The 12875-nt window shown below is 41.2% G+C and overlaps 1 protein-coding gene across 2 annotated transcripts in view; it reads right to left on the bottom strand.

Moving 5' to 3' along the window:
- Positions 1-12875, bottom strand: part of LOC144679216 (cadherin-12-like) — a 245825-nt gene that overhangs the window by 90005 nt on the left and 142945 nt on the right. For both annotated transcript variants that reach the window (XM_078539654.1, XM_078539655.1), the window contains exons 6-7: positions 10836-11023; positions 9436-9689 (exon numbers count right to left, since the gene is read on the bottom strand). In XM_078539654.1, the coding sequence (XP_078395780.1) occupies positions 9436-9689; positions 10836-11023 (442 nt within the window). The remainder of the gene's footprint in view (positions 1-9435; positions 9690-10835; positions 11024-12875) is intronic.

Genomic DNA, 12875 nt, shown 5'->3' with positions numbered 1-12875 from the left:
GTATTTGTATCAGTATTTTTTACATTGAGATCAATTTATATGCTGAGGGATTTAGATTAATAAAAGCGTTGCTTGTAACACAAGTAAAGTGTAACACTGAGTCATTTACATCCAGAGTAGCCCTCCAAACCTCAAGGGTCTCAGTAGCAGATCCAGGGGAAGGGAATAGCCCACAAGATTCCTTCTCCATTCCTGTTTCCTTGCCTTAGAATGGAGCTGCACATTTCTCACCGGACTTCTGACGCAGGCCTGCTGAGAAATGTGGAGCATAGCTGCTCCTAGAGCCCTTTAGTGTAGTATAGGAGCGTTGGAGAAATCAAAGCCACAACCCTTTTACCGGCACTAGCTGCTGTATTCCGCTAAGTTTAAAGGTCCTAGCCACGTTGACAAACTACGGAAAGAAGGTAAGTGTGTAGGGTAAGTGGGTGAGGGGGTAGGGTGTGTCATGGCGAGGAGGGGTGTCAGGTGGTCGGGAGAGATGGCTGGGTGGTGGTAGTAGTGGAGGCAGGGAGGTGGGGGTGTGTGTGGGGAGGGTAGTCAGTGGGTAGAGGGTATGTCAGAGGGTGGGGGTAGTCGGAGTGAGGAGTAGAGTTGAGTGATCAGGGGGTTGTTGGGGGGTGGTGGGGGGGATGGTCAGGTGGTCAGGGGGAGCAGGGTGGGTGATCGGGGGATGGGGGAGTAGTCAGGGTGTTCCGTGGGGTAGGGGGGATGGTTGTCAGGGAGGGGGGGTTCAGTAGTATAGTTACCCAGGAGTTAGAACTGGTTTTAATCCTCCTATCGTTTCCTGGGTAACTATTCTGCTAATGAGTTGGAACCAGCGAAGTCTCCGACTTTAAATCGAGTTTTGGAGGGTTCCGGGCACAGGGGCATTGTGTAATGGAAGCTGAAACTTCCTAGGAAATTCCCATGCGTTCAGCACATGAGGACTTCCAGGTGCATCCCCCAGATTATCTTTTGGGATGCCTCTAGGGTACAACCATCTGGAGAATGGGAGATCTGGGTCAATATTTCAAAATGCAATTTTGAATTTAATTTAGGAAAATGCTATAGACGTTTAAATTTTTAAGGAGTTTCAGGGCAAATTCAAAACCACTAACGACTGAATCAAAAAACAATACACACACTTTCAGTCGACACAAATAAATGCTAATTGGCAAAGCTGTTGACTAGATTAGCTCTGGTCAAATAAATTAAAGGATTCACATAATTATTACATTTGTAGGTTAGCAAATAATTGCTTAAATGATGTTAGCTACAATCTCAACCCATCAATTTGCCTCAAAATGTAATCCACTTCCAGGACAACATGAATTGCAGCGGAAAAGTGAAACAATAATCCGATTGCGTAACTCAACTCCAAGCCAGGTGGCTAGTGTGTTGTTAATTCTTGATGCTACAGTGTGCTGGCTATATTAAACCATTCACAATAATGTGAGATTCAGGTCTGAAATCCTTGAATATTAAATATTCATTGCACTCAAAGTGGGAATTAGTAAGTCTCACTTGAATCCTGCCATTCAAAGCTTGCAAACTTGGTGATGGTTTTGAAGCCATCAATCACATCTCCAATTTCAAGGGGGCCCCTCTGTAGGCCTTGATTTTAAAGAAGGATGAAAATGAGATTATGGAGTAATTTTATGATCACACTGTTGGTGCTCAGTCTTACCACCAATAGTGTGAGCAATAGATGCATGCTGCCCATGGCTTTCCAAATATTAACGTAAATGGTCAGAAAATTGTGGAAAGTGGATTTCTGATTTGTAGCAGGAGAAGACAAGGCAATGTGGAATTATAAAATTACTTTATATCACTTGCAGGGTGTAGAACTATTAACAAACAAGTCAACACATCACTTCATTGAACTTCTAGCCATTTCAAAATTTCATGACAATAAAAGACAGTTTAAAAATTATTTTCCAACTACTTGTCATTTTTCCATGAATAGATCTTAAGCATTCACTCCCCCCTGGTGAACAGTGGCAATAGTGTGTACCATCTACAAGATGCCACAATGGCAGCAGATGCAATGGAATGCCATCACTTTGGAATTCTGTTCCAGGTCACATACCAACCCAACATGGAAATATATCAGCTGTTCCTTCACTGTCGCTGGGTCAAAATCCTGGAATTCCCTGCCTAACAGCACTGTGGGTGTACCTAAACCACATGGACTGCAGCGGTTCAAGAAGTCAGCTCACCACCACCTTCTCAAGGGCAACTAGGGATGGGCAATAAATGCTCCAAGCCCACGGCCACTATCATCTAGAAGGACAAGGGCAGCAGATAGATGGGAACACCACCACCTGGAAGTTCCCCTCCAAGCCACTCGCCATCCTGACTTGGAAATATATCGCCGTTCCTTCACTGTCGCTGGGTCAAAATCCTGGACCTCCCTCCCTAACAGCACTGTGGGTTCACGGTTCAAGAAGGCAGCTTCTGTGCAACGTTCAAGAAGGCAGCTCACCACCACCTTCTCAAGGGCAACTGGGGATGGGCAATAAATGCTGGCCCAGCCAGCGAAGCCCACATCCCTTGAACAAATGTTTTTAAAAGTTCAAGGCGTCAGCTCACCATCACCTCTGAAGGGTAATTAAGGATGTGCAATAAATGCCAGCTTTGTCACATCCCATGAATGAATATCTATGAAACAATACTTATCTAATTTTATACATAATCATACATGAATATATTTTTTCATAATTAATTGAAGTATTTGAAGTATTATAACACTGGCTATCATACATTAATTCAGATTTTTATAAATAGTTGAAGTATTTGAAATATTGTAATATTGTAACACTGGGGTAAAACCAATAATTCATTCATATGAAGTTCTACTGGGCAGAGGTATGACTTCTAAAAATGCATGCTATAAATCATGGCATGGATAATTTTGCTTTGGGGCTGTTGGTAAGTTTATTCGCACTCAGCAGTACCATGGAATAAATCAAGCAGTAAGTTCTGCAGTACGGGTATGCAGAGTTAAATGCAGAATCTGGTTTGTATAGTCCAAGTTACCCTGCTTCAACTCAGGCTGCTCTATAACAGTATCTGGCTGATACATTCAGCATTGAAATCCATGTATGTATGTGAAGTTAATATACTTACTCATTACTTATCTACTAAACATAATAGAGAAAATTAAGTCTGGTGTATTCAAATAGAAGTGAATTTTTAACAGTGTGATAAGCTACAATTCCTGCCAATCATTTCCTCTAGCCTGGAAGAGGTAATTTTACAAGTTTGGAGTCTCGCATCTTCAGAAGGAAATTAGTATTGTAGATTTAAGGAGGTCGTCCATTTAAGACAGAGATGAGGAGGAATTTCTTCTCTCAGAGGGTGGTGAATCTGTGGAATGCTTTGCCACAGAGGGCTGGAGAGGTTGGGTTGTTAAGTATATTTGAGGTTGAGATTGATAGAATTTTAATCAGTAAGGGAATCAAGGGTTATGGGCAAAAGGCAGGAAAGTGGAATTGAGGATTATCAGATCAGGCATGGTCTCATTTAATGGCAGAGCAGACTCGATAGGCCAAATGGCCTACTTCTGCTCCTACGTCTTATGATCCTATTTCTCTTAACCTCATCTTTCTTTCCAAATCTTTATTTTGCTCTCTGTACATGATTTAAATCTAATTTTAAATTATTGGTTCATACTCCCTGTGTGAATAGATTTACTCTCCTTATCTCTCTGGGTGGGATGAGATAGAAGATTGGCCTTACACCCACTCAAATACTACTCATTGACTTGAATGAAGAGTGAAATCAAGCAGGTGTGAAACCAACATTGCATCCAATCCCATCAGTTTCCTGGGTGCGTTATAATTATCCCATTCGGTGGGATTTCAGGGAGTTAGGATAAAATTGCCCCTGCCTTTCTCAATAAGGATTCCTCAGTCTGATTGTTTCAAGAGCCACACAGTTACTTTCCCTGATTACACATGCCACAGATTCCCTGTAGTGGACATGCTTGTTAGCTTATTATGGCAAAAATTAGATCTTCTGAATTATTTTCCAAATGATTGCAGCCTTCAAAGTCCCCTTCATGATGTAACTTCAACAGATCAGTTTGATTGTTCAGTGTTATCCCTGTGGTGACCAATAAAGATATTACTAACGAATGTGACTGCAACTGCCCACACACACACTGCTTTCAGAAGTGTTGGGTAGAATGCAAATACAGTGTAAAATATGTTTTCCTAAAGGGAACTCAAAATCAATAGGGAAGAATCTCACAAGTTAAACCATGATTAGGGTCCTATTAAAATGCAATACAAAATACTAGATTATTGTAATTAGTCTATCACTATAATCCCAAAATGGTCATAATAGATTAATTCAGCAATATTTGAACAGATTGGAATGTAGCACTGAGGAAGAGATTGTTGATAGTGGAGAGTATTAGACCAGACGGAAAGAGCCCTGTTGTGGATATTTACACAAACGTTCTAGGGTTTTGTTTAGTTACTCTTGAAAATCAGGAAGAATGAATGCAACAACTTCCTTTAGGAGATTAAATTGGTTGAGGAGATTGCCTATAGGCTGTTCAGGGAGCAGAATAGATGATTAAATGATCGGTTCCCTATGATGTTTCATGATGCACTTTACCCAAATTGGCCAATTTAATTCATTTGCTCTTGGATTACAACCTTGATCTAAATCCAAAATAAGGTTGCACTTTGAAATCACAAACATAGCATTTATGAATTTTATTAAAACACTGTGATTCCTCAATGTTACTGTGTGAGTCATAGGTATACCTGTGTCAAGGCTTAATCTATTTTGAGTCAGGTCTTTGCTGGCAGTGGATTACATTTACATTTGTGGGAGCTTGCTCTGCATAGTCTGGCTGCTAGATTTAGATTTACCGACATAACAACGGAACTCTTGTGGTGCAGTAGCTAGTGTCCCTGCCTCTGAGCCAGAAGCTCTGGGTTCAAGTCCAGCCCAATACTTGATGACCAAGGAAGATGCATTCACAACGCAGCCAAGCAGCTTGAGTAACAGGTTGCAAATCTTCCAACAAACACCAATGGTAGACGATAAGAGTGGAAGAGGTTCCTGGTCAGCCACGTGATAGAAAGGATGTTGAATCCTCTACCATCACGCCCCATAACTGCAGACTGCAACATGCATGTGAAAGTCCATGTTGCCACAGCAACTCAGAGTCCATGAGTGAACTGTAACACACCACCTCGCAACAGCTAAACCTTAAAAAGTAATTCATTTGATGTGAAGCACTTTGAGATGTTGTGAGAATTTGATAAAGAAATCCATAAATAATATAAATTATACCCTTCCAGAAGCTGCCACGATGATGGACACGTTCGACCGATAAATAGAATTGGTTGAAATTGACCACCGAGGAGCAGCATTATGAGTCTGTGTTATTTTCAAGACTCCCCACCAGCAGCACGATCTCATCAAAATATTCACTGATGTCAAGATTTAACAAGTGAAACACAGTCACTGCATCTTTATCCAGTGGTGATCAACAGCTCATTACTGGATTTCATCTCAAACTTTTGTTGTGGATTTAAGGCCGGGATTTTCTGGCCCTTCCCTGCTGAAAGTCAATGGGCTTTGACCTGGCACACCGCATTACCCACAACAGGGCCGGAGAATCTCGGCTGGAGTTTTTAAATAGTTTTCTCCTCTTTCCCCCTTTGCCTCTGAATGCAGTGATTTATTGCCGTTGTATTGTCCAACTGACACCAGGAGCCCTTTGCTATCTCACTCAAATGGCCATTATTTATCTTTGAGTATTGGAAACAGTGTACACATCTTATGAAGAAATGTACTCAGCCAATCAAATGGTCCCTGAAATTGTTTGGACTTTTGGGACTTAATTTTTCCGTCGGCGAGAAGGGGGCGGAGCCTGCTCCCCGACACGAAAATGACACGGGATGACGTTGGGAGGAACTCCCGACCTCATCCCGCCCCATTTAAATTTTTAGGAAGGCGGGGGCACTGCAAAATCAGCTGTGCGCCCGCCGACCTGTCAATGGCCAATTGAGGTCATTGACAGGATCATTGAAACAATTAAAGGACCTGCCCAGTGGGCTTCTGAAAAAACATGAAACCTCATCCACCGGCGGGATGAGGTTTCATGTCAGTCTTTTAAAAATTTAATAAAGTTTTTGTGCTTTTTATTAACATGTCCCATTTCGTGTGACATTGCCACATGAGGGGGACATGTTAATGATATTTTTATTTTTCTATTTTTAAACTTTGAAAACCTTTCAGCGATCTCCCTGAGGCAGCACTTAGCCTTAGGGAGATGTGGGCTCTTCCGTGCGCATGCGTGAAACAGCGCACTCTCGCTTTTGGGGAATCCCCCGCCTGCACAGGGAGCGCATAGCACTTCCCACCGGATGTCACGCTGGGCGGGCCTTAATTGGCCCGCCCACTTAAAATGGCGGCGGGGCCCGTTTCGGCGGTGGTGACCGGCTGCCCGCCCACCGCCGAGTTGGTTGGGCTCACCCGCCCAACAAGGGCAAAATTCAGCCCTTAAAAATAATTTGCTTGACATGTGCATGTCGGGGAAAATCCATTCTCTAATTTCCATTACTCCTGATGGATCTAAGAGCTGCTGTTGCATTTTGATTCTATAGAAAAGGAAAAAAAAGATCTTGGAGCTCTTGTCATTGCCAAAGACACTTTAAAATACTTCACACCCAATGGGCTACTTCTGAAGTGTAGGCACTGTTGCTATGTAAATAAAAGTGACAGCAAGTTTGTGTTTAGCAATGTCTCAGAAACAGCAAATACAATGACCAATCATTTCCATTGTTATTGGTGGTGTTATCTCCAGGAGGAATGTTGGCCAAAACTGTGGGAGAAATCCCTGTCCTTCTTCCAGTATTACCATGGGATCATTTCTTCCCACCTAAACTGCCAGAGGAGGTTGTTGGGATCTTGTTAGCTGAAAGTCAGATTTGTTCAAAAGAATCCATGTAATAGTCTGCATTTGATGTGAACCACGATTGTTGTAACACTGCATATAATATACAATCCTAGTTCTGTCCATGTTTAGACACCATTTCACTCTTTCATAAACCATAACAGGTGCCAGTCATTGGATCTATAGGTGATTTTCTTTTGTATTCATTCATGGGATGTGGGCATTTCTGGCTAGGCCAGTATTTATTGCCCATCCCTAATTGCCCTTGTTCAGAGGGCAGTTAAGTGTTAACCACATTGCTGTGGGTCTGGAGTCACATGTGGGCCAGACCAGGTAAGGACGGCAGGTTTCCTTCCCTAAATGACATTAGTGAACCAGATGGGTTTTTACAAGAATCGGCAATGGTTTTGTGGTTATCATCAGGCTTTTAAGTCCAGATTTTTATTGAATTCAAATTTCGAACCTGGGTCCCCAAAGCATTACCCTGGGTTGCTGGAATACTAGTCCAGTGGTAATACCACTACACCACTGCCTCCCCCATTTATAGAAAGTATAGATGCTGAATCAAAAAAAAACTAAAGCTGTGCCAATTCAAATAAATTAGTTAATTCAAGTTGATGAAAGGTCATCAAGCTGAATATCTCTCTCCACAGCTGCTGCCGAAGCACTTAGTCAAGCATTTGTATCTTTTTAAGATTTCCAGTATCCGCAGTATTTTGCTTTTGAATTAATTAATTGTTCACTTTGAACCACTTATCCCCTATCCCTTTGAGAACAAGTGACAAAGGGAAATAACGTCCATACGTCCAACTGAGCTCAAGCTCACAACCAATCCAGGCTGAGTTATATTCTTCTATGTGATTTTCCAAAACTTCCCAGAATCACAGAATTATTTTGGTGCAGAAGGAGGCCATTCAGCCCATCATGTCTGCATCAGCTCCCTGAATAAACATTATGGGGAGAATTTTACCCCCATTGGCTGGGGGGTTGTGCGGGGGCAGGCACGGACCTGATTGGTGCCCCCGATCGAGTCCGCACTGCCATTTTAAGTGGGCGTGCAAATTAAGGCCCACCCAGCGTGACGTGCATCTGGAAGCGCTGAGCGCTCTATGTGCAGGCCGGGGAGTGGGGCGGTTCCCTGAGTCGGCGCCTGCGCGAAAGAGTGCAGAAATCTCCCAAATGCACAGAGATGCCTTAGGGAGATTAGTTTAAGTTCCCAAAATTTTAATAAAAAGAAAAAAAATTTAAAGCATGTCCCCTCATGTGACACTGTCACATGAGCTGGGACATGTCAATGAATTTTTATGAAAATTTTTATTCAATTTATAAACCCTTCATGAAACCCCAACCCGCCTGTGGGTGAGGTTCCATGAAAAATGCGAAGGCTGTCTGGGCTCTTCGCCTGCCGCCAGTCTTAAGGTTGGACGGGAAGCTCAGCTTTTAAATTTAATTGATATTTAAATGGCCTTAATAGGCCTGTGACAGTTTGGCGGGTGCATAGCCGACTTGGCTGCCTGCCCACCGCACTGAAAATCTAAATGACGTGTGGTGACATTGGGTCTCCCGCCCAACATCACTGCGCGTCATTTTGCGCCTCGGCGAGCAGGCCCGCCCCCGCTCGCCGAGCCGAAGATTCAGGCCTATGATTTAGTGCCATTCTCCTGTCTTTTCCCCTACCCTTGCACTTTATCCCTATTCAAATAATCATCTAATGTCCTCTTGAATACCTCGATTGAACCTGCCTCTGCCACACTTCCAGGCAGTGCATTCCAGACCCGAACCACTCCAATCTATCTTCATAACTGAAGTTTCTCATCCCAGGAACCATTCTTGTAAACCTCTTCTGTACTCTCTCCAATGTGTTCACATCCTCCTTAAAGTGTAGCGCTCAGAATTGTACACAATACTCCAGCTGAGGTCTAACTAGTGTCTTAAACTGTTTTAAACATGCCTTAAACTGTTTCTCCTTTTGCCGAAACTGATGGGAATGCCCACTATTTTAATAGGAACTGCGAGAACTTTGGAAGCCCTCCTCAAGTCAAGTTAACTATGTTCATTGAGTGACAGGTTGTCTGAGAACTTTGAGAATAAGATTGTTGAGAACAGCCTGTGACCAAACTACCAAATGTGTGTTTTATGGTCATGCAGCTGATCCGAAAGAAAACCTGGAGGGTTTGAAAACCTCAGTAAAGCTCTTACTCAGTTGCTTAAGAAGCTTGTCAAATGCCCGTCTTCCATATGGTCGCACACTAAACCTTTACAGGCTGGATAATCAGCCCTGAAGCCTTCCCACTATAGTCAATTAATAATTAATTACCCTGTCACTGCAGCTCCAGTGTATCATTCATGACTCAGCTGGTATTTCAACATGATTTCTAAAGTATTGTGTAGGCAGAGTTAGCAATGTGCACGGTGAGAACTAGAACCAAGGTTTTTCCAAAATGCTCCTACACCACAACAGTGACTACACTTCAAAAGTGCTTCACTGCAAATCTTTCTTTCTTTAAGAATTTGATGAAATGTTTTTGGCCTACCTGATAGGACTGTTGCTAACATCAGAATCCTGTGCTGTCACTGCACCTATAATACTGCCCACATTGGTATCTTCATAAACATCCATTACATAAAAGGGTTTGCTGAATATAGGAGGCTCATCTACATCCAGAATGGTGATCTTCACAGTGGCTGTGTCTTTGAAAGGACCCATTGATTGAAAACGTTCATCTGGATGGGGATCTATGGCATCTACTTTGAAGACGTATGACTTTTTATTTTCATAGTCCAACGGCTTTGGGAAAGAAGACATACAATATCACTTAAACCACACTGGGCAAGTATTAGGTATGATATAAGAACCAAAGTTGACTTAAGGCAATCAATATTGGACATAAAACCGTAAAAAGGCATTGCCAAGGTTTGCAGTATTTCAGGTAATTTAATAGCCATTTTAAGCTTTATTTTTTAAAGTTCCATCAAATACTCAAAAATAAAATAAGAACAGAGGAAATAAGAGCAGAAGACCATATGGCCCTTCGAGCCTGCTCCAGCATTCAACAGAATCATAACTGATCTTTTACCACTTTCCCACACCACCCCCATCTCTCTTCAGAGACCAAAAATCTATCCCAAATTGAATATACTCAATGATGGAGCTGTCAGTCACCATCACTGGTGCATTCTCCATGGCAATGCCTCAACCAATCAGAATCCACTTGCCAACCAATCAGCATTCTCTTCTCATACAGAATAAATATGTTGCTTCCCCTGACATTGGTGTTTCCTTGAATTGTCCCAATGAGCACAAGACAAAAAGCTTTGTCAAAAATGTTTCTTTTTTCAGCATTCTCAATTCTGTACTACCAAACGACTACTTAATTGTTTATCATTATGGCACATATTGAGTTAATTTATCACACATTATATGCAAATGTATTTTTGTTTATAAGTTTTAAACACAATTGTAATAGCAGAAGAAGAACTGAGAATTGATGGCAGTTAAAAAAAACATATATTGTGCTTCATGTCGAACTTCAGTTAGGTCTGAGCATTTGAGGAACTGAGATTGGGAGGTAGGTAAATTCAGATAGAGAAGAGAAAATCATCTTGAAAGAGGGAAAGACAGCCGTGACAGTCAGAAGGACAAGCATGGTATGGAATAGCAATGTGAAGGTGGACAGATTTGTGGAAGGGTGTGAAGTGAGAGAGGGAAAAAAATAGTGATTGTGAGAAAAAGAATGAGGAGAAAATAACGATGATAGGGCAGAAGAAGACAGTACTGATATTTAGCAGGGAAGATGTTTTTCACAGTTCCTGAATGGAATTTTCAGCATCATGATCTAAAGAAGACAATTATTGTAGTGTAAACTGCAACTGAGTGTTACCAATTTGTTTAACCTTTGTTTTACATTGTTTGAAACATTATTGCAATCCTGACCTTTTTCAGACTTATAATTCCTTCTTGTGTGGTCTTATCAGAGGTAATGCCAAACACATTCAGCCCATCTCCAGGAACGATGCTGTAGTCTATGTCGGCATTCTTCCCAACATCAGCATCATTGGCCTTTATTCTACCAATTAGAGAAGCAACCGTCGTTGATTCAGGGACCCTCAGATGAAAGATGTCTGAAAGAGGGATTCAGAGTCATATAAATACTGTTAAAATGTATTCGTAAGAGATAAATGTGCGTTTTTCTCCTTGCAAATTCCCAGACACACCAACAGCACTAAAGAACAACAGCACTAAAGTACGCCAGGATCAAGTATAAAGTGGGATCCTGCAGAAATCTTTACCAGCTGAATGTTACAATACACATTTTTGTTGTTACTTGGTAAAAGTTATGTTTAACTGTTAGAGACTAAATCAAATGAAGTTTTTCATCACCTGTTGGGAACTTTAACAGTTGAAACCCTTACTTCTGATGGAACTGTACCTCCATTTACTGCTCTCCAGTAGAAGCATTTAAAAGAGCACCAAGCTTTTGGCAGTAATGTTTGTATCTTCTAATTTGTAAACTTGGAGCAAAACTATTTCTTCTTCATTATTTTATTTATTTATTATTTAATGGAGACAAATAGCATTACAATCATGACATGAATAGGACATTTATTTGCATTGACTACAATGAACAACTCACATTGCATAACGAGTAATACGAATAAACTGTCGACATGTGTAATAATCCTTATTTATTCTAAATAACAAATTAATTGAACAATCATATTCTGAACAAAACCATTCTTTTTTGGATTGTAAGAAATGGAATACATCAAGGAGAAGACTGAGTTCATCATGAGTAAGCTATTAGTTTCCTTTTTAACTTGAAGTAAGATGTATATGTGCTATTATTCTCCATTCTCCCTCTCTGGGCTAACCTAACCCTCTATCTTTCTCATTTATTCTGTTAGGTTAAATGTTTTCAGCTTGACTGACCTGGAGTTTCAGTAAAGTAAGGAGCATGTCTATTTTCCACATTCCCATGTAAATAAGAATTTATTTTATGATAGTGCTCATAACATAAAGAGAAAAAAAGAATAAAATCTTGGTGCACCTTCACAGAATAGAACAAAAACAATTGGGAACAACTTACTAAAACACAGATCTGATATGTTTGTACGAGATCACCTTCATACATCACCGTTGCATTTGCCCACTTATATTGGCTCCTGGTCCGGCAGTGACTCGATTTTAAAATTCTCCTCCTGGTTTTCAAATCCCTCCAAGGCCTTTCTCCTCCCAATCTACGTAACCTCTGCCAGCCCTACAGCTTTCTGAGAACCCCATACTCCAATTCTGGCCTGTTACACATCCATGATTTCAATTACTCTACCTCTGGCAGACATGCATTCAGCTACCTGGGGTCCAAAAGCTCTGTGATTTCCTCCCTAAACCTCTCCACTCCCCACCCCCCTCCTTAAATTCTACCTCTTTTGATTAAGTTTTTGGTCACTTGCCTGAATATCTCTGTTTGTGTATCAATATTTGTTAATGCTCTTCTGAACCACCTTGAGAAGTGTTACTACTTTAAAGGAACTTTATCTATACAAGCTGTTGCTGATGAAGAAATGTGATTATGCCATCTTATGATGGGTACAGCTTCGCCTTGTTCCTTTTACTCTGATGGGAGACAGGTATGTGCTTTTATAATAGGGATATATATAACTAATGCTTATTTAATTTCCAGAACAGTGTTGCAAAATTGCTGAAAAAAGAGACATGTCAAAGCTTTTCATCTTTCACTCATCAGGACACTTCACAAGAATATAAATATAAGGGGAAAACAACAATGTAAACTGTATGAGAAGGGATTTCTGATTGATTGGCAAGTGGATTCTGATTGGCAGAGGTATTTCCATGGAGAATGCACCAGTGATGTTGATTGACAGTTAACTGCCAAGCAGTTTTAAAAAGAACTTTGAGCAACAGATGAAGCTGGGTGTTTCATGCTGTTACTGTGCAGTAACAACATGAGTGCTA

Source organism: Cetorhinus maximus, chromosome 3 (genome assembly GCF_964194155.1).
Source record: "Cetorhinus maximus chromosome 3, sCetMax3.hap1.1, whole genome shotgun sequence".
Lineage (NCBI taxonomy): Eukaryota > Metazoa > Chordata > Chondrichthyes > Lamniformes > Cetorhinidae > Cetorhinus > Cetorhinus maximus.
Note: the sequence above shows the minus strand (reverse complement) of the source record. Positions and strands in the feature narration are given on the sequence as shown.